This window comes from Agelaius tricolor, unplaced genomic scaffold (assembly GCF_023055355.1).
Source record: "Agelaius tricolor isolate 1412-34295 unplaced genomic scaffold, bAgeTri1.0.p SCAF_37, whole genome shotgun sequence".
Taxonomy (NCBI): Eukaryota; Metazoa; Chordata; class Aves; order Passeriformes; family Icteridae; genus Agelaius; species Agelaius tricolor.
The window spans coordinates 2,993,830-3,018,957 of record NW_027269297.1 but is presented as its reverse complement, the minus strand read 5'-3'; the positions used below and the strand labels follow the sequence as shown (position 1 = coordinate 3,018,957).

General features: G+C 51.0%; 2 protein-coding genes across 19 annotated transcripts in view; both read left to right on the top strand.

The window, feature by feature from the left end:
- CACNA1B (calcium voltage-gated channel subunit alpha1 B) overlaps positions 1 to 4,252 on the top strand; it is a 334,736-nt gene extending 330,484 nt beyond the window's left edge. For 9 of the 11 annotated variants that reach the window (XM_071453699.1, XM_071453697.1, XM_071453694.1 and 6 more), the window contains one exon: positions 224 to 4,252. In XM_071453699.1, the coding sequence (XP_071309800.1) occupies positions 224 to 754 (531 nt within the window). In that variant the 3' untranslated portion in view covers positions 755 to 4,252. The remainder of the gene's footprint in view (positions 1 to 223) is intronic. The other 2 variants (XM_071453693.1, XM_071453702.1) reach the window with 2 other exon arrangements.
- A 4,561-nt stretch (positions 4,253 to 8,813) lies between these two features.
- The window catches only part of LOC139603211 (collagen alpha-1(II) chain-like), a 98,881-nt gene continuing 82,566 nt past the window's right edge, over positions 8,814 to 25,128 (top strand). For 7 of the 8 annotated variants that reach the window (XM_071453788.1, XM_071453786.1, XM_071453790.1 and 4 more), the window contains exon 1: positions 9,168 to 9,314. In XM_071453788.1, the coding sequence (XP_071309889.1) occupies positions 9,197 to 9,314 (118 nt within the window). In that variant the 5' untranslated portion in view covers positions 9,168 to 9,196. Of the gene's footprint in view, positions 8,966 to 9,167; positions 9,315 to 25,128 lie in introns of those variants that run through there. The other variant, XM_071453785.1, reaches the window with a different exon arrangement.

Below are 25,128 nucleotides of genomic sequence, written 5' to 3'. Positions count from 1 at the left end.
TGAACTCTCCAGCTCTTCACATCTCGTGTTGAATTATCTCTCGAGAACCTCCCGCCCCGACTGTGCTTGTCTAAACTCTCTCTTTTTTTGCTTTTCTTTCCTCTTGTGACTCGTCTCCGCCTTCTGTTGCTTCTCCTTCTGTTTGATACCTGCCTGCCTTTGTGTTTGTCCGGTGTTTCCCTTTTTTTATTTTTTGATTTGCTCTGTTCCAATTTTGATGTAGGGCAGTGGTTCAGTTAATGGGAGCCCCTTGCTGTCGACATCTGGTGCTAGTACCCCCTGCCGGGGTCGGAGGCAGCTCCCACAGACTCCACTGACCCCACGCCCCAGCATCACTTACAAGACCGCTAACTCCTCGCCCGTGCACTTCACCACTTTCCAAACCCCCACGTTCTCCCCGGGCCGCCTGAGCCGCGGGCTGTCCGAGCACAACGCGCTGCTGCGGGGGGAGCAGCAGCCGCCCCCGCCCGCCGTGGCCCGCATCGGCTCCGACCCCTACCTGGGCCACCGCGACGATGCCGCCGCCGACAGCCCGCAGCGCGCCGCGCCGGAGGACACGCTCACCTTCGAGGAGGCCGTGGCCACCAACTCGGGCCGCTCCTCAAGGACTTCCTACGTCTCCTCCCTGACCTCGCAGTCACACCAAATCCGCCGGGTGCCCAACGGGTACCACTACACGCTGGGGCTCAACACGGGCCCCGGCGCCAGAGGACGCAGTTACTACCACGAAGCCGATGAGGATGACTGGTGCTAGCGGCTCGGCGGAACCCTGCGAGGTGTGCGTGCTTAATAAGGATGAGTTTTATCATCTGGAGGGCTGGGATCTCCCGTGGGGGCCCGGGGCCAGAGGCGGCCGGCGGGGCAGCCCTGAGGACTGCTCAGCACCTGGGGCCGGAGATGCCCCTGCAGCCTCTCTCTCCTCTGTTGTTCTTTATTTTTTTCCTTTTTGATTTGTTTTTGTTTTGCACTAGACAGATGGAGGAAGAAGGCTCCCTCCTTCTGGGGAAGGCAGCGGGAGGAGCACATCCCTCACTGCCCCCTCCCCACTGCCTTGTCTAGTCCCGAGACACGCACCAGGCGCCAACCCGGCCACGGAAGTGACGAGCCGGGAGAAGAGCGATCCTCACCTTCCACGGTGGAAAAGCAGAACTGTGGGTCCTTCTCATGATTGGCGCAGTTTTGTTGGGCTATTTCTTAATTAATTTACCATCATAATTCCCCCCTGCCAGGGTGGGAGCCGGGGGTCACAAAGGGACTCGCGCGAACAACGCTCGCCCCCCGCGTCTTGTCTCGTTGAGCGCTGAGAAGGAAGAGATGCACCCAAGAAACTGGGAGAGGAGAAACACAGCCCAGAACAAAGGACAGTCCTTTGGGACTTGATGTTCAGCCACTGCAATCCTTTAGGGCAGAGCTGGTGCCACCCCCGAGCTGACCCTGCTGTGACACCACTGCCCTGGGGGTCTCTAACGTCACTCACCACATTGGGTCCTTCACACTGACACACGGTAAAGCCACAAGAGAGCTCCTTTGTAAGGACTGTTTCCTTGCTGCTGAGACTTTTCAATCCATCCCTCTCTCCTGTTGACTGCAACACACCCTCACTGTTTTGTCTTGTTTACAATATAAGCTTGATTTAGCAAAAAACAACTTAAAAAAAAAAAGTCCACAAAAAAAAAAGAACAACCCAAACAAAAAGAGGAAAAAAAAAAGCGTAGGGTTGAGAAGAAGAAATGTTATTGGTTTTATATCAAGCTATTAGATAGAACTTTAACTTTTCATTGTGTGCATTTTTGTAAATTGTACAGTAAAAAAAAACCAAAAAAAAAAAAAAGAAAAAAATTTCCTCTTTCTGTAGAGAATTAGTCCAATTGTCATTCCAGGTCCCACCGTTTCTACCGAATGCTCCAGTTGTTCACTACTAAGTGCCTAACCTTTGAAATCTTTCACAGTGACGATGCAACCTCTTGCTTCGAGGCATCAGAGCTTGGGCGAGCGTGGGGAGGGCAGAGGGTGTGGGGCCGAGCAGCCGGAGCCTGGAGGGGCCCTGGGGTCACTGTGCCCCAGGCTGGGAGCTTCCAGTGGGGAAGGCAAATGTGCTTTGGGCTTGGTTTGGGTTTGGTTGGCCTTTTATTTTATTTTATTTTTGGTTAGAATATATAAATAGAAATATATATGTATAGATATACTTTTATGGGTGAGAGGGGAGTGATTGCAGCAAACAAAGCCGGCCTTGTCTCATTGCCCAGTGGAGGAAATGCAGGTGGGAAAGGGCAGCATCTGCAGGGGTGTTCCTGCAGGAGGAGCAGCATCTCCCACAGGCCAGCTGAGAGAGCTCTGGCCGTGCATCACTGGTGTGGAGGGCAGTTGGAGTGAGTTGTTTTTATTGCCTGATAGGAGAAGGTTAAAAAAAAGTGATAATAATAATAATAATAATAATCCAAACCTCTAACTCTGATTCTCAGGGATGAGATTTCTGCGTTCTTGCAACGACTCTTGTGTTGGCTGGTTTCTTTCTTTTGTGCCCGTGTGGATTCCTGCACTGTGAGCCTGGGAAAAGGGCAAACCTGTTGTGCTGGCGGGGAGGGAGGCTGGGGGCAAAGCCTGGCCAGGACCTCCTGCCCAGGGCTCTGCTGAGCCCTTGTAGGGCTGGTTCGGGGCACAGGGCAGCCAGAGGACGTGGAGAGGTTAAAAGGTGAAAGGAGGAAGGGTGGGAGGTGCTGGGCACATCCCTAAAGACGCCGCTAGGAAAGAGGATAGGGTTGGAGAGGTGAATTTTTTCAGAGGATCTACCAAGCCCCACACCTGTGGAACTTCTCCAGATGCAGTGGTCGTGTGGGGTGGGTGGAAATCCCACTGGCCCTGGTGATCTGTTCTGTCCCTGGGTTGCTTGGAGGGGATCAGATGCCACCAAAACGCTCAGGAGGTCTCTCATGCTCTCAGCAAAGTCTGTCAGCCTCAGGCAGGAGCAGTCTGCTCTAGGGTGGTTCTTCACATCTCCTGTAGCTCTTCTCTTGAGGAAACTCAACCCGGTTTTGTTCCCTCCAGTGTTTTGTTTTAATTTCGTTCTGTTCAGTAGCAATCTCTGGCCGATCTCATCCCTGGATTCTGCTAAAGGATAACTCCTGTCTGTATCTCTGTCTCTGTACTCGTGTGCACTCGGAATAAAGGCAGTGTGGTAGCCAGAGGTCACGGCTGGCATTCCTGGCATTCCCAAATGGAGGGCTATGCAACCAGATGACACGTCCGGACACACACCCACCCCGCCACCACTCCAAGACCTTCATCCATCTGTAGCTTTAGCTGCTGGATTTTCCTGTTTCAGGCTTCAGCACGATTGTGACCAAATGTTTTATACATTTTCCTGAAATGAAGGCACAAACACTTTATTTGAAATTTTCCAAGGGAACGTTCCTATTTTACTCCAGGAAGTCGAGGGGAAGGGACAACACCATCTCTCTGCCCGTGCATGCAAACACTGTACCCACACTGGAAAGCAACAGAGATGTCTTTCTGTACGGAATAATTCTGTCTTTTCCCCCTTTTCCTCTCCCATTTTCCATCCCCAACCCCACAGCCCTGCACTAACACAGCTTTGGGTCACCCCAATTCATAGGCAGAACACAAAGAAGAATCTCAAGTTGTCCAAATCCTCCACCCGCCTTGTAGGGGTCGATGACAGTGACAGACAAGCCTGACCACAATTATCCATAACCCTTTCCTGACATTTTTTTACAGCCTCTCTGCTGTCTCTCCATCTTTCCAAGAATCCTCATAGTGAGTTGCCAAACTTGAATTGCACCGATCAGTTTTCTGCATCCAGAACCAGTCTCGTAGTGGCTGTACTTTGAATAAGTAATGTTTGCATGTAATATATATACATATATACATATCTATAAAAAGTATGTGCATGGAAAATGTTTATCTTCGTACTTTTTTGATACAATGTATTCATCAGTTGTTAATTTTTAATTATATTTGATATAAATTTGGGGGTTTGTTGCAAAACTTTATATTTAAAAAACAGTGTGAAAAACGATCAAAGTTCCAACCATGCAACACAAGTGGAACTTTACCCAAAAAAAAATAAGGGAGAAAAAAATTGAGAAAAAAAAAAAGGTTCTGTGATTGCCTAGTTTGCTGCCTGAGTAATATTTATCAGCCAAACTTTGAATTCTGCAGTTGTTTCTACAATTCCATTTTGTATGAAGCAAAGTCCTTGAATTAAAATAAAAACTTAGCAAAAAAAAACCAACCTGAGCAATTCCCAGACGGTGTGTGCGGTGTGCCTGCTGAGCGGGAGGCGCCGAGGGCCGGCTCCGAGGGCCTGCCCACCTCCAGGAGTGACAGCCCGGGAGAAACTGCATCCCAAACTGGGATTTTGCAAGGAATTGACCACGTCTGTGGGTTTTTTTTTTGTCCATAGAGGCTTCACAGATGCTTGGTTTGAGTAGGAAGCTGTTTGGAAATTTGTGGTGTGGATCCAGCATGGAGATGGCAGTTCCTGGAGTCCAACAGGCAGCAGAACTGTAAAGTTGAGGGTTAAAATCCCCAGCTGTAAAGTTGAGGGTTAAAATCCCCCAGCAGTGATTGATTCCTGCCAGGTTTTTAATAGAGGGATGTTTCTCCTGTAAAATGCTGGCACAGGCTGCCCAGAGAAGCTGTGGATGCCCCATCCCTGGAAACATTCCAGGTCAGGTTGGAAGTGGCTCTGGACAAGCTGAAGGTGCCCCTGCTCATCCCAGAAGGGTTGGACTCAAGGATCTGTAAAGGGTCTAACCCTAAACCCACCCCAGACTATTCAATGTGCTGGGTGTGTGGCTTCCTTTGGCTCTAACCCTGACTGAACCCTGGCCCCACTCCCTGCAGGTGTTCCTGGGGCTCCCTCAGCAATCAGCAGCCTGAGGGCTTGGATTGGTGTCAGAGTCTGTCATGTGCCCAGGCCCTGCTGTAGCACCTGGAGAAAACAGAGTTAATCTTACTCATACTTGTGGAACTAATTGGAAGTTGGTACTTCCAAGGCTTGCACTGAGCAGAAAAACCCAAGGGCTGTTGGGACAGAAGGAAAGAACTTCTCATTTCTCTGGATAACTGGAGAGTCCCCCTCATTCCTTTCCAGGGGCAGAAATCCACTGTGTTCCTCCTTCATGGGGTCTTGTGGTGTCACACAACACCAAGGACTCTCCAGAAATTCTTGGATGCTGTAGAGCACTTTTTAGAGCACAAGGTCTTGAGTCTTCTTCTCTCTTGTTGCAACTTTTCTGTGATGAAACCACCCAAGGTCCTGCCTGAGATTTGGTGTGGAATGAAAGGAGAAGGTCCTCAAGCCCCTGATCTCCTGGTCAGGCTGGAGCTTGGGAAGGAGATGTTTGGTTTGAGGTCACAGTTCATGGTTAGCAAGGTTTGGGGCAGGAGAACTTTCCATGGCTTGCAGCCTGGTCTGTGCAGGGTTTGGGGTTCTTGGCTGGATGACACTGAAGAGTAGGATTTTTATTAAGTTTTTGAAATATCCCAAATAAACTTGAAATGGAGATTTCTGAGCAGGGTCCAAGGGAAGGTTTGAAGTGGAGGATTTGGGAATCAGTGTGGATCAGTGTCCACCCCAACCACTGAGGATACCCTGCAGGATTTGCTTCACCACAACCACCTGGGGAGCTGGAATCTGCTGGGGAGCAGCTGAGCAACCTCTCCCCTTCACACCTGGATCACAGAGACCTCCAAACCCACTTTACAACCCCATATGAGTTTTTAAATCCTAAAAGCTTTTTGGTGACTCTCTGCCCTTTTAAAGTATTTCCTTTCCTTTCTTTCTCCTTTTTCCACTTGTGTTCTTTGGGTGCAAGGCAGCAATGAACCCATCAGCTTCTCCAGGGCCTGCTTGGGCCCTGGGCTGAGGAGCTGGAGCAGGCAGGATCCCTGATCCCACACTCCCACACCTGAGATGCTGGAGGTGGAACCTCTGGGTTTGAGTTCAGCTAAATCCCAAAAATGGCTTTATTTTTGTTTCTCATCCCATTCCTGGTGGAACATTTTGCTGTCAGGGTGTTTGCCCCCCCAGGGGCACATCTTTCTAGCAGAGACCACACGATTTCCATTCCCTTCATTCCCTGTGGATAAAACCTGGATCAGCTTTTCTGAGGCCAGCACCCCACACCCGGTTGTGCCATTAGGGGGTAGCATTTTCAGGCTTTTTCTACTATCTAGGGAAATAGAAAAAAATTAAAAAACACTGATTCAAAAGGCTTGAGAGTCATTCCCTGGAATATTTGTCTTGGGATGCAGAAAATTCAGGCACACCTGAGTTCAAGGTGCTCAGGGAATTTGGCTTTTTTTATTCCCTGGAGCATGAAAAGCTGGGATCATCTACAGATTTCTCATTCCAGCCACATTTCAGACAGCACCCACAGACTCCTACATCCCCTCCAAGGTGACAGATTACTCATCCCAGTGTATTCATCCCTCTTTATCAAGCCTAAGCAGATCTCCTGATATTTTCCAGGCTGTGAAAACACCGTTTTCAGAAAGTGCCTGATGGTGATAACAAACCTCCACTCAACGCTGTCACTCAGCACATTGCAAAATATTTTGCAGAAGAGGCAAATTTTGCATTTTTATGTGATTTTAAAAAAAAAGTCACTTGAGACCCTTGAAAGGGACTAAATTGCCCAGGGTCACCCAGCAAGTGTGGACAAGGTTAAGGTTGTTCTGTGTCTTCCTTCATGCTTGGAGTCCCTGGGGTGTGCAGGATTTTTTTTACATCCACAGGTTTTGGTAGGATCCCAGTGAGGGTGGGGTCGCTGGGAATTTGGCATCTTCTTGGAGGGAATTAACTCGGGGAGAATTTAAAGGGGAGAGCAGTAAGAGAAATGCTGGAAGGTTTGGGGACTGAGGGATGGCAGCAAAAGGTGCCCTGGGGCTCTGAGAAGGGTGTGCAGATATTTGGGGGTGAAGTGTGGGGTGGGTGAGTCAGCAGAGAACAGAGATCTGAGCAAACCAACCCTGAGAGAAGGGATGGAAATCCAGAATGGAGCCCCTCCACCCAAGGAGGGAGGCAGGAACAAGCTGGTGGAGCAGAGCTGCTAATTCAAAGCATAACAGTATCAATAACTACAGTTTATTCATTTTAGCCTCACTTCCACTTTCTGTCATTATTCTGAAACAGAATATCCCAGCCCTGGCTTTGTCTGTGTCTATTTGTATTATTTCCCAGGTTCTGGTATCCTTTTTTTCTGCCCAGCACACCCAGAGGAGGAGGAGAAGGAGGAGGAGGAGGAGGAGGTGTGTTCCTTGTCCAGCTACTCCTGCACAAAAGGCTGGCACACCCACAGGGGTGGAAACCTGAATTTTCTCTCCAAGGGCTGAGGAGGGCATGGATGTGGTCGTGTCACTGGATACAGCAGATGAGAGGGTGGTTAAAAAGAGGATGCTGAGCCGAGAGACAGGACTGTGGCACAGGAATCCTGGGAATTTGACAAGGGGATTTTCCTCCTTGTGGAGTGTTGGAAAGACCTGGTTCTGCAGGTGATCCACCAAAACCAGACCTGGTTCTGCAGGTGATCCACCTAAACCAGACCTGGTTCTGCAGGTGATCCACCTAAACCAGACCTGGTTCTGCAGGGGATCCACCTAAACCAGATCTGGTTCTGCAGGGGATCCACCAAAACCAGACCTGGATCCACCAAAACCAGACCTGGTTCTGCAGGGGATCCACCTAAACCAGACCTGGATCCACCTAAACCAGATCTGGTTCTGCAGGGGATCCATCTAAACCAGACCTGGATCCACCAAAACCAGACCTGGTTCTGCAGGTGATCCACCTAAACCAGACCTGGTTCTGCAGGGGATCCACCTAAACCAGACCTGGTTCTGCAGGGGATCCACCTAAACCAGACCTGGATCTACCTAAACCAGCCCTGCTGGGATGTGCAAGGAGCAGAGGGCAGAGTCCCACGGGTCCCCAGCAGGGGTGGGGTGCCAAGGGATGGGACATGTGCTGCTGGGACAGACGGTCACACCCAAGGAATCAATCAGCGAGGTTCTGGAGGGAAAGGCAAACCTGTGTCACGTGTTCTTGACAAATAAAATCCTCTCCATGGCAAAGCAAAGGCTCCTGGAGTATCTCTGACCTTCATTTGCTCAGCAAGCCGAGCCAGTGTGGCAGGGGAAGTCCCTGGGAAGGGGCACAGAGGTGGCACAGCAGGTTTTGCACTGAGCTTGGCTCATGTCTCAAGCAGGATTTCAGGTGGGGATTCCAGAATCTCTTTCCCAATGCCACGGTGGGGCATTCACCAGCAAAATGACAGCTGGGTGTCACTCCTGAGCATCTCCTGCTCCCTGGCAGGGATGTCCAGCTGGAGTTTGGTTGCCTGTCTCTTGCTGAAGGTTCCCAAGTCTTTTGTGTCTCTGCATGATTGCTGCAGGGAAAATATTATCGTGGGTTGGGAATGAGCCTCCCTCCCCATGGGCCTGAGCCAAAACCCCCTAGGGGATCTGTGAGCACCCAGGGCTTTGTCACTGTACACATGGGGTTCAGTGGGACACTGCAGAGCTGAGCAGGTGGGGTGTGCCATGGGGTCTGCAGTGGGACTGGGGCTACTCCCTTTTTGGGGTGAGCTGCAAACACCTCCCTTGGAAGCGTGGCGTGGCTGGGGAGGACCTGGCCTGGCTCAGATTTATCCCCCATGGCCAGTAAGGGGCTGGACTGGCCCAGACCCTGAGGACAGAGGGGTTATCCCGAGTCCAGCTCTCACTGGAGAGCTGGGGAGCCTCCCTCACCCCACAGTGCCCGGGCAGGAGCTGCTCTGTGCTCCCCCTGCAGGAGCAGGGCCGGTACCCCCAGGGGGAGCCGGGCACCCCGAGAAACGCTCGCAGCGAGGTTTGGGCATGGGAGGATGTGGGATGGCTCCTTTACCTGCGGAGGGCGAACCAGCACGGGAGGGGGTGTCAGCAACCCCTGCGGACCCCGCGTGTGCGTGTCTGGGGTGTGTCTGTCCGTCTGTCCGTCTGTCACCCGCCGAGCCCGCACGGGGTGGGGGGGGGATAGGAGAACCCCGCACCCCAAACTCCTCATCCCCGGCGCGGCTGATTTTGGGGAGGGGGTGCTGTGGGAGCCGGGCGGTGCGGGGCAGGGCGGGGGCCGGGCCGGGGCCGGGGGCGGGGGCCGGGGCCGTGCCTGTCCCGGCGGCGGGGCCGGGCCGGGATGCGGCGGGGCCGGGATGCGGCGGGCGCGATGCGCGGCGGGGCGCTGGGGCTGGCGCTGCTCTGCGCCCTCTCCCTGGGCCGGGCAGCCCCCGAGCCGGGCTCCGGGCTGGACTCAGGTAGGACCGGCGGGGTCCCTGGGGGCTCAGCGGGGCCGGCGGGGACATCCCGGGGATGGATGCGGGCGGTCCCCAAGGGATGCGCTGGGAGCCGGGCACGGCCGAGGGGGGAACGGGGAAAGGGAGGGGGGGCTCGGCCGGGACCCCCGGGGATGAGGGGATGCGGCGGCGGCTCCCGGCGGTGCGGGTGAAGGGGACTCTCCAGGTGCTCCTCCCGGCCATGGGGCAGCCAAAAATGTTATGGGACAAAAAGGTTCTGCCCACGGCGAGCGGCGTCCCCGTGAGCTGCTGGTGGCGCCGGGGGCGGGCAGGGACGGAGCTTTGCGGGGTCCCTGTGTCACAGGGGGGCCTGGAGGGGTCCCCCCGCGGGACAGAGCAGGGGGATTGCTGGGATTTGTGTGTGACTTCTTGGCTGGCTCACATAATAGAATCATGGAATCCCAAACTGGTTTGGGGTGGAAGAGACCTTAAAGCTCAACTTGGTTCTCCCCCTGCATGGGCAGGGACACCTCCCACTGTCCCAGGCTGCTTCAGCCTGGCCTGGGCACTGCCAGGGATCCAGGGGCAGCCCCAGCTGCTCTGGGCACCTGTGCCAGGGCCTCACACCCTCACCTTTGAGCATCATCCAGCTGTGGCTTTGCCCTTTGGTCGCTGCTGCCTGGGCTGGGGAAGGTCCTGAGCTCGGGAAGGTTCTCAGGTTTTATTGTAGATCTGATTGGTGCAATCCTCCAAACGTTGGTTTAGACCAAGACACTTTGGGCTCGAGGCTCTCATTCCCAGGCAGTCCCTGCTGATGGAGCAGGCAAGGCTGTGTGGTGGCTCAGCTCCAGGAAACTCCCTCGAGGAGCAGGAGGGGAGTGAGGGGCAGCTGGGCTGGGCTGGGCTGGGCTGGGCTGGGCTTGGTGCCTCTGGAGCTGGGCTTGGCTGTGGGAGCTGGAGCACCCCATGGGTGCTGCTGTGCCTGGCTGGGTGCCCTGGGTGCTGATCCTGAGGCAGGTGGGGAATCACTGACGTGTGCAGAGAGTGCCAGAGGAGAGCAGCTCATGGCTGGAGCTGGGATTTGGTGTTCAGACCTGTGAGACCTTGTGAGGTTCTGTGTCCCCTTGGCTCCAGCAGTGGCAGGGAAGAGGGCACAGCACGTGGCAGCTGTGACACCAAAGGGAGGAAATTGGGATAATTTCTTAGGAAAGAAGGATCCCTGTGTTCTTTCCTCCCTCCGGCTCAGTCAGGACAGGGTGATTTGTTGCTCCTGGTTCTCTGGGTGGGCAGGAAGCTGTTGGTGTTCCTGGTGTTCTGTCCCCTGTGACCACCCATGTCCATCAGCACTTACCAAATCCATCCCATGAACTCTAAACTGTGTCAGCTGGAGCACCAGGCACTGGGAATGGTGCAGAGGATGATTTTTAAGGGAGCAGTTATTGAACTTGGATCTATTTTTTGTGGTTTCATAGAATCCCAGAATTGTTTGGGTTGGAAAGGACCTTAAAGCCCATCCAGGGCCACCCCTGCCATGGCAGGGACACCTCCCACTGTCCCAGGTGCTCCCAGCCCTGTCCAGCCTGGCCTTGGGCACTGCCAGGGATCCAGGGGCAGCCCCAGCTGCTCTGGGCACCCTGTGCCAGGGCCTGCCCACCCTCACAGGGAACAATTCCTAATTCCCAATATCCCATCCAGCCCTGCCCTCTGGCACTAGGAGCCATTCCCTGTGTCCTGTCCCTCCATCCCTTGTCCCCAGTCCCTCTTCAGCTCTCCTGGAGCCCCTTTAGGGGCTCTGAGCTCTCCCTGGAGCTTCTCCTCTCCAGGTGAGCACCCCCAGCTCTCCCAGCCTGGCTCCAGCCCTGGAGCAGCTCCATGGCTTCCTCTGATTCTTTTTATTGAAATGCCCAAGAATTTCCCTGCAGTGCTGTGGATCTGGCATGGGGCTGGCACTGGCAGGGATTTTTGCATTGGGGATGTGTGGGGTGGGATGAGCCCCAGCTGCCCCCCTGTCCTCACAGCCTGGGGCTCTCCAAGGTTTGCTGGGCTCCCCCCACCATTCCTGGCTGCTCTGGTTCAGGAGGAGGAGAAAGTGAGGAGCTCCTTGGTTCAGTGGGAGCCCAGCAGCCCCTGAGCTCCTGGGAGCCACTTTTCCCTCAGGAAATGCCATAAATGGTAATTGCAACTCCACTCTGCAAAGCACAAAACTCCCCAAAATCAACCCAGAAAATCCCATCTGGGAATGAGATCCAAAAAGGAAAGTGCACAAACAATTTGCCATTAATTAAAGCTGGAGTCAGCCAATTAAAATCTGCTTAATTAAAGGATGCATCCGAAAATGCAGGGCTTGGCTCCTGCAGATGGCATTTCTTTCTTGAGGTTTTGGGAAAAGTAGGTTTTCAGGAAATTATCCTGCTGGAGGCCTGAGATTCCAAAATGTCAGATCCAGCATTGGGCAAGGTGCTCAAATCTGGGGTCTTTTGGGAATGTGCACATGGACTTGGTAAAGGAAACATTGAACCTGATGAAAATATGGAAAATTAGACATAAATTGTGTTGTATCAGTGCTGTCTGTGTACTGTTGCATGTGTTTTTTATATATTTTTATATATAAATACATTTATTTTTATTAAATCATGTTTGTTTGTGATGCTGACGCTGATAAACTTAACTAGTTCCAAGTGCAGCTTCTTAAAATCCAGAAATCCCAGATTTGTACTCTTTGTGCCATTTCCATTTGACCCTCCATGCTATGGAGTGGCAGGACGTCCTTAATTAGGCAATTACATGGAATTACCAATTTTTTTCCCCTTGACAAGACCCTAAATTGTGCATTTAAAGTGGAATCAACACAGGGGTCACTGCCTGTGCCCCCAGCACCGAGAGCAGCTGGGAGCCTTCCCCTGAGGCTCTAAGAGCCAAACCCTGGGCGCTCTCAGGAGTGCTGGGCAGCCCAGGCAGAGCCCACCAGGATATTTTTACAACCCAGATTTTATCCCTGAGCTCCTTTGTGGGCTCCTCTTTGTGCTCCAGAGGGAGGAGGAAAAAACCTGCCTGGGTTTGTGCTTCATTTGAAGGATTTACTTATGTGAGCTCTGCGTTTGCTGAGCATCATTTTCCAGCATTTTCTGCTGGATGAAAGAGCCTCTTCCCTAAAATCCTTTTATCTGAGAATAGGGAGGAGGTGAGTTCCTGCTCTCTCTCAAACACCTTCTCTTGATCCCCTGGGGCTGTGTGGTTGTACCTCCCTTGCACTGACCTGGGTACACCCAGGTGCCTCTGGCTTGGCTGCTTTGGGAATTCCAGCCTGGAAATGGCCCCAATTTCCTTGGACACAGGGAACAAGAACAGCACTAGTTATCCTGAAGTTAAGTCTCAAATCCCTGTTGCCAACCAGAAAGATGCTATAATAGAATTTATTCATCTTCAAGTGAGGGTAAAATCGGGATCTGATGGTGTGGGAAGAGCTTGGGAGATGACTGTGGGTTTTTACCAGCAGTTTTGGAAGTGAGCAGTTGTTGTTTCAGGTGGCAGTGCCATTGGTGGCCAGCTGCCCAAAGCACCCATGTAGGAGCCCCCAAAGGATGATTTTCCTTCTCTGGAGCAGAAGGTGCTGACCCAGGGCCTGCCCTGCATTCGGGATGTGGCACATGGGGGACGTTGTCCTGCTGTCCCAGCTGTCCCAACCTCCTTCCCAAGGTGACAGGAGACACAACCCTGATGGCAAAGCCCTGGGGATGGGATTTGGGGTGCAGGGACACTGAGGGGTGGGTGCACATCCATCCTGGGCTGCCAGACCCAGCTGCTGGGATGGTGCTTTTTGCTCTCTTTAACTTTGGAGCTGTTTGGATTGGGTTGGAAAGGACCTTAAAGCCCATCCAATGCCACCCCTGCCATGGCAGGGACACCTCCCACTGTCCCAGGTGCTCCCAGCCCTGTCCAGCCTGGCCTTGGGCACTGCCAGGGATCCAGGGGCAGCCCCAGCTGCTCTGGGCACCCTGTGCCAGGGCCTGCCCACCCTCACAGGGAACAATTCCCAATTCCCAATATCCCATCCAGCCCTGCTCTCTGGCAGTGGGAGCCATTCCCTGTGTCCTGTCCCTCCATCCCTTGTCCCCAGTCCCTCTCCAGCTCTCCTGGAGCCCCTTTAGGCCCAGCAAGGGGCTCTGAGCTCTCCCTGGAGCTTGGATTGAGAAGTCTCTCTCTGTTTTAAGTCTGTCTCATGCTGGATTATTTGAAAACTTCCAGCCCAAGCTTCCCAGCTGTTCCCAGGATCCCTTTCTTCAAAATGTTTTGGTATTCCTGGAAGCTTGGAGTGCAGAGCTGGTATTTGGCTGCATCCCCATGAGATCCCTCCAGACAGACCAAGTTAAAAACCCAAAACTTCTCCACAAGCCTCATTTCCTAAAGCCTCTTTCCCTCCAGATCCAGGCCCAGCTCTGAGCTGGCTCTGGCACTCACAGCCCATGGCCCCTGTGCCACCACAGAGCACAGAAGATGCCAGAGCTGCTTTCACCTCTATTTTCTGCACACTTTAGTAGGTGGGAATCATTCCATATCATCCCACATAAACTCTGGGGTGGGGTGCTGGGAAAGGGTTGCAAGTGCTGTTCCTTAGGGCGAGATTTTTCCAGAGAGGTGTAACAGCAGCCTTGGGATCAGACCAGCTGCCCAGGAGCTGAGCTGGAGCATACAAACATCATCCCCATGGGAAGGGGGGCAGGCTGGGCTGAGTTTCACACCTCAACCTTGTCCAAACCCCCCAGCTCCCGGTGTCGAACCCAAACTGAGCCAGGCTTAGGTGGGAGATTCTGGGGGCAGACACAGAGTTTGGTGTGAGAAGCAGCTCAGAGAGGCTGCCCACACCTCCTTCCTCTGGGCAGGCTCCCAAAAAGCTCCTAATTCCTTGCAGGAGGAGCAGCCATCTGCTCCTGGTTGAGGTCCTGGCCGAGGGGTGACGTAACGTCGGTGCCTCCCTGGCTGAGGCAGCTGGAGCTCTTTGTGTACGTTCAGGGTGTGCTGTAGATGAATTTCTGTGTTTATTTACATGTGACATGGCTCTCACAGCCAGCCCAGGGCTGGCACTGCCTGTGTGCGCCAGGAATTCTGGCTGTGGTGCCCTGGCAGGGGCTGGGAATGGTTTTAGAGCTCAGCTCTGAGGAGGGGCTGTTCCCTGGACACTGCAGGGTGTGGGGTCTGGTGCTCCTCAGGGGGTTTGGGTGTCTGGGGCTGGGCTGAGAGGGAAAGCTGGGGGTTAGCAATGGATCCTGGGTGCTGGGATGGGTCCTCGTGGCCCTCTGGGTGCAGGGTCAGGGCGAGGTTCTGCTGGGAGGGAGGGAGGATCACAGAACAACAGAATCAATCACAGAACCACAGAACCAGAGAACCACAGAATCAGTCACAAAATCTATCAGAGTCAGAGAATCAATCACAGAATCAACCACATAGTCATGGAGTCACAGAATCACAGAATCAATCACAGAATCAACCACAGAGCCACAGAGTCACTGAATCAATCACGGAATCACAGAATCAGTCACAAAATCACAGACTCAATCACAGAATCGACAGAATCAATCATTGAATCAACCAGAGAGTCACAGAATCCATCATGGAATCACAGAACCAATCACAGAACCACAGAATCAATCATGGAATGCATCATGGAATCACAGAATCACAGAACCAGTCCCAGAATCACAGATTCAGTCACAGATTCAGTCACAGAATCACAGAATCAATCAGAGAGTCACAGAATCCATCATGGAATCACAGAACCACAGAATCAATCATGGAATCACAGAATCACAGAAGTAGTCCCAGAATCACAGAATCAGTCACAGAATCAGCCACAGAATCACAGAATCAATCACAAAATCACAGAATCGATCAGAGAGTCACAGAATCAGCCACAGAATCACAGAATCTGCTGAGCTGGAGACACCCACGAGGCTCCCTCCTCCCTGGGAAGCTCTGGGCTGTGTCAGGGGCTGTGCTGGTGCTGCAGCTCTTTCCAGGCTGCTGCACACAGGGGCTCTGCCTGCTCCTGCCGGCCCTGGCAGAGCATTGGGGCACAGATTTGGGCACAGAAACCCCATTTCCTTCCCCTAAAGAGAGGCTGCTCACCCAACCCACCACCCCACTACAGGCTTAGTGGGGTTCTTGGTGCTTTGCTCCCTGGTTTTAGACAAACTCAGCTATTGTATTTGTGGGGTGCCCTGATGAAGGCAGGAATGATGAATCTGACTCCATGTTCTCACAAGGCTAATTTATTACTTTATTATACTATATTATATTAAAGAATACTCTACTATGCTATACCAAAGAATACAGCAAGGATACTTACAGAATGCTAAAAAGATAATAATGAAAACTCCTGACTCTCTCCAGAGTCCTGACACAGCTTGGCCCTGATTGGCCAAAGAGTGGAAACAACTCCCAGCAGAATGCAATGGAACAATCACCTGTGGGTGAACAATCTCCAAACACATTCCACATGAGCACAGCACAGGAGAAGCAAATGAGATCAGAATTGTTTTCCTTTTCTCTGAGGCTTCTCAGCTTCCCAGGAGAAAAACCCTGGGTGAAGGGATTTTTCCAGAGAATGTGAATGTGACACAGCTGCCAAGGCTGGCTGTGTCCCTGTCACTGGCTGGGGTCTGTGTACAAATCACAATCAGGACAGGACTGCTGTGGAAGGTGCCTTGAGCTGGTTTATTTTCCAGCATCAGTCTCATTACATGGTGATGACAATGGGAAGATGCCACCAGCTCACATCCCAGGCAGCAGACAAAGAATTTAATGTTACAAATTACTTTAAAAGATTTTTGAGCAATCACCCAAAGCAAAAGCACATTGACAGTAGTTCCATCCAACCACTATAAGCACAAGTACCTTTGGTTAAAACAATGCTTGCTTATTTCAAATACAATACCTGCTTGTGAGCCTTCAAACACAATGCACAGAGCTCCATTATCAAGCTTAGAACTTCCTAATACCTCACTAGATAAACTTTTCTGTAGCTTAGGGAGTTATTCTAGACAAGCAGTAATACACAGACCATTGTTCTATTTGCCCTTGCTTTCTAATTCTCATATCATTTTTCTGCTGACCTATCTCATGGCTGCTGCTTAGCTCCAGTCACAGTTGTGCTGTCTCTGAGGCTGCCTTTTGCAGCTTTCCCAAAACCCTCTGATTTTATGGATTCCCACGTGTCCCTTGCCATAGCCCAGGGTTCTCTGTGAGCATCCCCGGCCCTGTGGGATTCTCGGCCCGGGGGCACCTGGGGACACTGGCACAGGGAAACGCTTCCTGCCTGGGGCACAGGGATTCCGTGTCCCGCTGCTCCTGCATTGTGCTCAGGCTGCATTCACGCTCCGATGGAAAGCTTTGCTCTCTTGGGGTCATCAATTAAGGGGAAAAAGCCTCCCCAGGATTTAAGCACCCTCCTCCCGTGCCTTTACCTCTGCAGGAACTCGAGAGAGCAACAAAATGACAAAAATCAGCTTCTGTTTAGCGCACCTCAACCCTGACAGGGCGTTCCTGAGCCACAATGAGGGCAATTAGTGCAGCGCTAATTGCCGGCGCTGCCGGCAGTGTCATCCCCGCGGGGCGAGAGGGCAGCTCAGGACACAGAGCCCTGATCCCGGGGCTGATGGGGACAGGGGGACACTGCGCGTGCCGAGGGGACATGGGGGGACAGAGGGACACGGGGGGATGGAGGGACATGGGGGGATGGAGGGACATGGGGGGATGGAGGGACATGGAGGGACAGAGGGACATGGCAGGACAGAGGGATATGACAGGACAGAGGGACACGGCAGGACAGAGGACATGACCGGACAGAGGACATGACAGGACAGAGGGACACGGCAGGACAGAGGGATATGGAGGGATGGAGGGACACAATAGAACAGAGGAACACGACAGGATGGAGGGACATGGCAGGACAGAAGGACATGGAGGGATGGAGGGACATGGCAGGACAGAGGGACATGGAGGGACAGAAGGACATGGACGGGACAACAAGAGAGACACAACAGGACAGAGGGACATGGAGGGATGGAGGGACATGGCAGGACAGAAGGACATGGAGGGATGGAGGGACATGGCAGGACAGAAGGACATGGAGAGGCAGAGACACGTGGCAGGACAGAGGGACATGGTAGGACAGAGGGACTTGGAGGGACAGAAGGACATGGAGGGGACAACAAGACAGACACAACAGGACAGAGGGACATGGAGGGATGGAGGGACATGGCAGGACAGAAGGATGTGTTGGGACAGAGGGACACTGGGTTGAAGGGAGACAATAGGACAAAGGGACATGGCAGGACAGAGGGGCATGGGAAGGAATTGTTCCCTGTGAGGGTGGGCAGGCCCTGGCACAGGTGCCCAGAGCAGCTGGGGCTGCCCCTGGATCCCTGGCAGTGCCCAAGGCCAGGCTGGACGGGGCTGGGAGCACCTGGGACAGTGGGAGGTGTCCCTGCCATGGCAGGGGTGGGATGGGATGAGCTTTAACTTCCCACCCAAACCATTCCATCATCCTCTGATTTCCTCTCCAAACAATGAAATGTGTTTATACTGAAGATTAGGAGTACATGACACAGGTAATTTCTGCTCACAGTGCAAGAGATACATGTTATTTATTACTTTCTCTGCTTTCCTGCTGCTGAACCTTCATTTCAAAGCCACATTTTTCACAGCAGCTCCCGCAGGGAGTGGGAAATGCTTGATGAAAGAGGCAGGTTAAACAAGCTGCCATCCAAGGCAGGCACAGCAGCCAGGAGTGGAACCTTTCATTTGGCAGAGCTGAGTTATTAATACTTGTTTGAAGTCCTGGAATGGATCAGTGAAACAGCTGGGCTTTGCCTGTGCAAATGCTGGGCTCTGTTCTGGCAGGGCTGGGGGAGATGTTCTGTAATGAGAGCTATTAAAAGGTCGTTGGAGATGTAGGGGAGTTTTGAAGTCAGATCTCAGTTTCTGGCAGCGATTTTTGTGTGAGCAGATTTTTAATCAACTCCTGCAATTTTTTTTTTCTTTTTCTTTTTGTGGGTTTTTTTTTGTTTGTTTTTGTTTTTTGTTTTTTTGGGGTTTTTTTTGGTGGCTTTTTTTTTTCTTTTTTTTTTTCTTTGCATTCCTAGAGCTTTTGGATAGATTTGGAAGTTTCAATTGGATGTTTCAATTTTGAGGATGGCAAATGAGAGATGGGGTGGGATTTGTGTCAGGAGACAGGACATGGTCCCATTGTGCCTTGTGGTTCCCCTTGGCCAGCTGGTGACATTTTGAGGAGTGTGAGGTTAAAGTGAGCTGCAAAGCAAAGGGACAAAGAGAGAAAACCAGAGGGTTCACACTCTGCATGTGGGGTTTGGCTGAACAAGAGGGAGCTGGCACTGCCCAGGCTCCCCAGGGAATGGGCACGGCCCCGAGGCTGCCAGAGCTCCAGGAGCCTTTGGGCAGCGCTGCCAGGGATGCCCAGGCTGGGGTTGCTGGGACAGGGGCTGGACAGGGACAGGGGCTGGGCAGGGACAGGGTTGGGTGATCTTTGTCACATTCACATTCTCTGGAAAAATCCCTTCACCCAGGGTTTTTCTCCTGGGAAGCTGAGAAGCCTCAGAGAAAAGGAAAACAATTCTGATCTCATTTGCTTCTCCTGTGCTGTGCTCATGTGGAATGTGTTTGGAGATTGTTCACCCACAGATGATTGTTCCATTGCATTCTGCTGGGAGTTGTTTTCACTCTTTGGCCAATCAGGGCCAAGCTGTGTTGGGACTCTGGAGAGAGTCAGTTTTCATTGTTATCTTTTTACATTCTGTAAGTATCCTTTCTGTATTCTTTAGTATAGTTTAGTTTAGTATTCTTTTATATAATATAGTATCATAAAATAATAAATCAGCCTTGTGAGAACATGGAGTCAGATTCATCATTCCTGCCTTCATTGTGGGGAAAGTACCCCACAAATCCAATAGTCTCTTCCAACTCAGGATATTCTGTGATTCCACAGCTGCTCTGGGCACCCTGTGCCAGGGCCTGCCCACCCTCACAGGGAACAATTCCCAATTCCCAATATCCCATCCAGCCCTGCCCTCTGGCACTGGGAGCCATTCCCTGTGTCCTGTCCCTCCATCCCTTGTCCCCTTGCCCCTGTGGGGAGCAGAAGCCACCTTGCTCCCCCTGGCAGGTCCTGGAAGATCACAGACCCCACAGAGGCCTGTGGTGGTTCCTTTTTTATCAGGGAAAACCTTTAAGCTGTTAAAAAGGCTCTGAGCAAAGCCTTCTGTTGGGAAGAATGAGAGTTTGACAAGAAAGTCTCACAGATATGTGTGTGCTTGGCAGAAAGATTTTTGAATGTAGGATCTGATGAAGGAATAGAGATGGGAGCAAATTTTGATATAGAAGAAAAGAATTGCTGAGCCAGTCTCACTGGATAACCAAGGAGGCAAAGGCTGTGTTAGTTAGAAGGGGTTTTATGGCTTAGAGCAAAGGATAAACCCACCCCAAACAAGAAGATGTTTTTACCAAGCAGAAAGAGAGCACAGGCAAACAAGGCAGCAAAGTTGCAAGTAGAAAAAGGTCTCAGAATTTACCACTGCAAGAAAACTGAAAAACAACCTCTAGCTTAAACTGTAGTGTGCTGACTTTGAGTGATTGGAGAACAGTAACATGAATATGGTAATTACAGTAGTTATGATAGGCTGTAGATAATAGTTAAGGTATAGATTGGTTCTGCTGTATTAAGATACTCAGCAAAGAAAAGTCTATAATGCATTGTAACCAAAAGAAAAGTCCAGAATGCATTGTGACCAAAAGAAAAATATAGAATGCATTGTAACCAAACCCAAAGGGTCTCCAGGCCTGCCTGCAGCTGGAGCTGACAGCTGTGGGCACAGCTCTGTCACCCATGACCCTGGGCTGCTGTAACCTCTTGGATGGAATAAACTGCATTTTGGATACAATAAACTGCATTTTGGATACAATAAACTGCATTTTGGAGAGCCCCTGGAGTCCCACATCCCTCATTTCAGCTCTTACAGCCTCCCTCAGTGGCTCTTCCCAAAGCAGAGCTCAGGCTCCTGCCTGGGGCACACAGAGCTCTGGATCCACATGAATCCATCCTGTAATGCCTCACTTGTGGTTTTCCTCTCCCTTTGAGGAGACTTGGGGGAAATCCTGCAAACCCAACACCTCCTGCAGTAAAAGTGCTGGTAATTTTCTCCCCCGGCTCTGCTGGTTTTAATTGTGACTCCCAGGCCAGCTCCAACAACCCACATGTTTCATGCATTTATTATTTCATTTGCTCCTGGCCTGCCCCAAGGCTGGCTTGTGGTAGTTTCAGCTGCTGGCAAGGCTTTAAATCCAGATGAGATGTTTTTCCTAAAGGGAAGGATGTTTTTATAAATTCAGCCACAACTGTTGGACTTAATGCAGGAATTAAGCTGGAGATTTCCTTTGGCCTGTTCTCTGTAGGACAGCAGAGCACAGAATCATGGAATTGCAGAGTGGTGTGGGTTAAAAGGGACCTTAAAGCTCATCCAGGGCCATTCTTGCCATGGCAGGGACACCTCCCACTGTCCCAGGCTGCTCCAACCCCATCCAGCCTGGCCTTGGAACTGCCACAGCTGCTCTGGGCCAGATTTCAGTGGGGTTTTTTTCCCTGCATGAACAGGGGCAGATCCCACACTCAGTGACCACTCTATCACCATTTTTTGAGTGCTGACTGAGAAAAAGGGACCCAAAATGAAACTAAAGCAGGAAAAATGCTGTGCCTCACTGCTACAGCTCTAGGAGGCAGTGCTTAGGTGTCATATTTGTCTTTGTTGTCATTTAGTGATCCAGATTTTACATTTTTCTGTCCTAAATGTACCAGGTGGTCATGGCTCTTGGTGGGCAGGGTGTGATGGTGCTCCAGTAGCACCAACTGGTGTTACTGGTGTAGCTCCTGCTGGTCTCTGGAAGAGCTGGGCTGCTAAAAAATCCAGTTTATGGCTGTTGGGACATTGCAAGTGTGTTTGTGCAGTGGCAGGAGGGGTAGGAGGTGTTTTAGGGACGTTTTCAGGGCATAATTCACCTTGGAAGAGACTTCTGGAGATGGTGCAGCTGCTCTGGGCAGCTCCATCCTGATCCAGGGACCTGGGCCTGGCTCTGCTGTTTGCTGTGGGTCAGGATTAAATCTTTAAAAAAGCATTTCGTGTTCAGACTCAAATGTTTATTAGTTCTTATTTATATTACACTCACAAGTTGTGAGTTTTACAGCACCTCACTTACAAACTACAAAAGAGAGCTGCATATGTCTCTGCAAAGTCTTTTAAGCATGAACTAATTACTTAAATATGTTAATAAATATTTAAGTAAATAATAAATATTTAAGTAAATAATAAAAAAATTACTTAAATTATTTTTACTTTTAACTTAATAATCAATTACTCATATAATACTTTTGACTTAATAATCAATCACTTAATAATCAATCTACTCACAATGTAGACTTTTTAATTGCACAGTACTACCTAAGCCTATAAAGAAGAAAATAAAGAAAAAAGAGTAGTTACTACTCTGAAACCTCCATTTTACCTTATATATATTACTGTATTCTAAAACTTTAAACTCTAAGGTTTCTGTTATGTGATATTACACACTTCTATTTAAAATACACACCTATAATCTTAGATCTATCATTCAATTTTAGAAGTTTTCTCTACAGCCTCAAGCCAAATGGAGTCTTCTTTTAAGAACCAGTACCTATCAGCACAGAAATTTTAAAATTATCAGCAGCCAGGGTTCCAACATGTGGGGACAGGAGTGGCAATTCCAGAGCTGTTCTGTGGCATTTACATTTTCTCTGAAATTTTTTTTTTTTGCTCAAGATTTTTCTCCTGGGAAGCTGAGAAGCCTCAGAGAAAAGGAAAACAATTCTCATCTCATTTGCTTCTCCTGTGCTGTGCTCATGTGGAATGTGTTTGGAGATTGTTCACCCACAGGTGATTGTTCCATTGCATTCTGCTGGGAGTTGTTTTCACTCTTTGGCCAGTCAGGGCCAAGCTGTGTCGGGACTTTGGAAAGAGTTTTCATTATTATCTTTTTAGCATTCTTTAAGTATCCTTTCTGTATTCTTTAGTATAGTTTAGTTTAGTATTCTTTAATATATTATAGTGTTATAAATGAGCCTTGTGAGAACATGGAGTCAGATTCATCATCCCTGCCTTCCTCAGGACATTCCCCACAAATACAATACTGTTCCTTTGTGTCTGGGCTCTTGTTCCTGAGATTTGCAGAGTCTGGTTTTGTTTAACTTGGTCTCAAGCCTTGGGGAGAAGGGGCTGGGGTTACATCAGAGGCTGCAGCTTCCTCCTGTCGAGGGCAAGGAGCCAACTGATACCAAAATGGGCAAAGCAGGCAGGGCTGACACACTCCAGCAGCTCCCAGGGCATGGAGACAGCTCCAGATTTGTCCAATTTGTGGGAATTGCAATTGTGGGAATTGAGAAAGAAGGGAAGGAGCGGGGGGGGAGGAGGCTGAGCCCAAAGCAGCTCCCCAGGGCACGAGAGGGATGCAGGAAGGAGCATCCCAGGCTGTCCCAGCGTGTGGGGCTGCTCTGCCTCCTCCCCTCAGCCCAGGGACCCCCATCCCGTGCAGCTTCCTGCCTCTCCTGAGCCAGACATGTGCAAACGTGACCGGGAATCCACCCGGGATGCCGCTTCCTCCCCCGGGCTGGTATTTCCTCCTCCCGGCTGCCTCCCCCTGCATGGCCCCTGCTCCAGGAACCCGGGCAGGCATCGCTGGTGACCCCGAGCTCCCCTCCCTCCCCTCCTGCTCACCGGGGAGCATCTGGCAGGCACGTGCTGCCCAGACCCTGCCAGGCTCCTTTCTGGGATGTGTTCCCTCGCCAGCCCTGGGGGGACACCCCTCAAAGGGACCCCCCCAAGGACAGGGGTGGCCCCAGCACCCCTGCTCCTCTCATTGTTCAGGAATAGGAATAGCAGAAGGGTTTGGGGGCTGAGCTGGAAGTTTGAGTGTCACAGGGTGAGGAGTGGGCCTGGATGGCTCCAACCTGATCCCCTCTTGGCTGCTGTGCACTCCTGGCTTCCAGGAATGCATTTCAGGGGATATTTTGAAGAGGAAACCCTTCTGGTTCTGGTGAATCCCCCCCTGATGCCTGCAGCAGCTGGGATGTTCCCTGGGCTGGGCTGCAGACCAGCAGGAGGACACCCCATGCCTCATGGCCTTGTCTTCTCCTGACCATGCAGGAAGGGGACAACAGCCTTTTCCTCCTTTTCCTGGGGTGACCCTGAGTGTCAGGGAGGATTCCTCCATCCAGAGAGCCAAGAGGTCCCTGAGATGTTTTATTGTATTTGTGGGATGCCCTGACAACGGCAGGAATGATGAATCTAACTCCATGTTCTCACAAGGCTCATTTATTACTTTATGATACTATATTATATTAAAGAATACTATACTATACTAAAGAATACAGAAAGGATACTCACTAAATGCTAAAAAGATAATAATGAAAACTCCTGACTCTCTCCAGAGCCCTGACACAGCTTGGCCCTGATTGGCCAAAGAGTGAAAACAACTCCCAGCAGAATGCAATGGAACAATCACCTGTGGGTGAACAATCTCCAAACACATTCCACATGAGCACAACACAGGAGAAGCAAATGAGATGAGAATTGTTTTCCTTTTCTCTGAGGCCTCTCAGCTTCCCAGGAGAAAAACCCTGGGTGAAGGGATTTTTTCAGAGAACATTCATGCCACAATGTTTGGCATGGCCAGGGGGGCTTTGGGCAGGGGAGGATGGATCACGACCTCAGTGAGCTGGGCAGGCTCTCCCTGGGGCTGTTCCTGGCCCAGAGCCCCTCTGGAGGTGTCTCTGTGGAGGAAGGGGAGGAGTTTCTCTCCAGGCTGGGGCACTGCAGGGGTGAATTCCCCACCTGGCATTGGTGGGGCCATCCCTGAGCCCGGTGCTGCAGCCAGGGAGGGGTTTGGGGTGGGCAGGAGCGGGACAGGCATGGCCACAGCCTGGTCACAGAATTAATGAGGAGGTGGAAGCTTTCATCAGGGCTGGGGTGTGGTGGATGGACATTGGCATCCTGCTGAGCATGGAGAGGGGCTGGATGCTTTTCCAGATAGGATCATAAGGCCCTGGCTTAAAAAAAACCCTAAAAAATCCCCCAAAGCCAAGCAACCAACCAAACAAAAGAACAACAACAACAAAAAACCAACCAAACAAAAACAAACAACCAAAAAAACCCCACAAAAAACAAACCCCAAACAAACAAAAAACCAAGCCAACAACAACAAAAAAGCAAACAAAAACCCCAAAAAACACCAAAAAAAGAAACAAAAAAACCCACAAAAAACCAACCAAACAAAAAAATGGAAGCAAAAAACCCCAACAACAACAAAAACCCCAAACCCCAACAGAAACAAACAAAAAACCTCAAAAATCCCCAAAAACTCCCACCCCAAAAAACCCCAAAAGCCCCCCAGAAAAAAAAAAAAAAAAAAGAAAAAATTTTGAAAGACTAAATAATAAAAAATTCCCTCTGAACTTTTTGTGTCCATTTTTTGTGCTTGAACCATGAGCAGTCAGGTTTCCCATGCTTTTCTCCAAGGCTGTGAGGCTCAGGAAGTTTAATTAACGAGAGGTTCAGGGCTGTTAATGAGCCCAGCAGCTGGAGCATTCAGTCTTTGTGTGCTCAGCAAGTGGGGAGTGCTCCCAAAGCAGCCCCAAGGCCCTGGGCCCACTCTGAGGGTTCCCTGGTTCTTATCCTGAACTGGGCTTGGGTTTCCAGCCCAGAGGATCCTGCCCATGTTGGAGAAAATCTGAAATTAAATC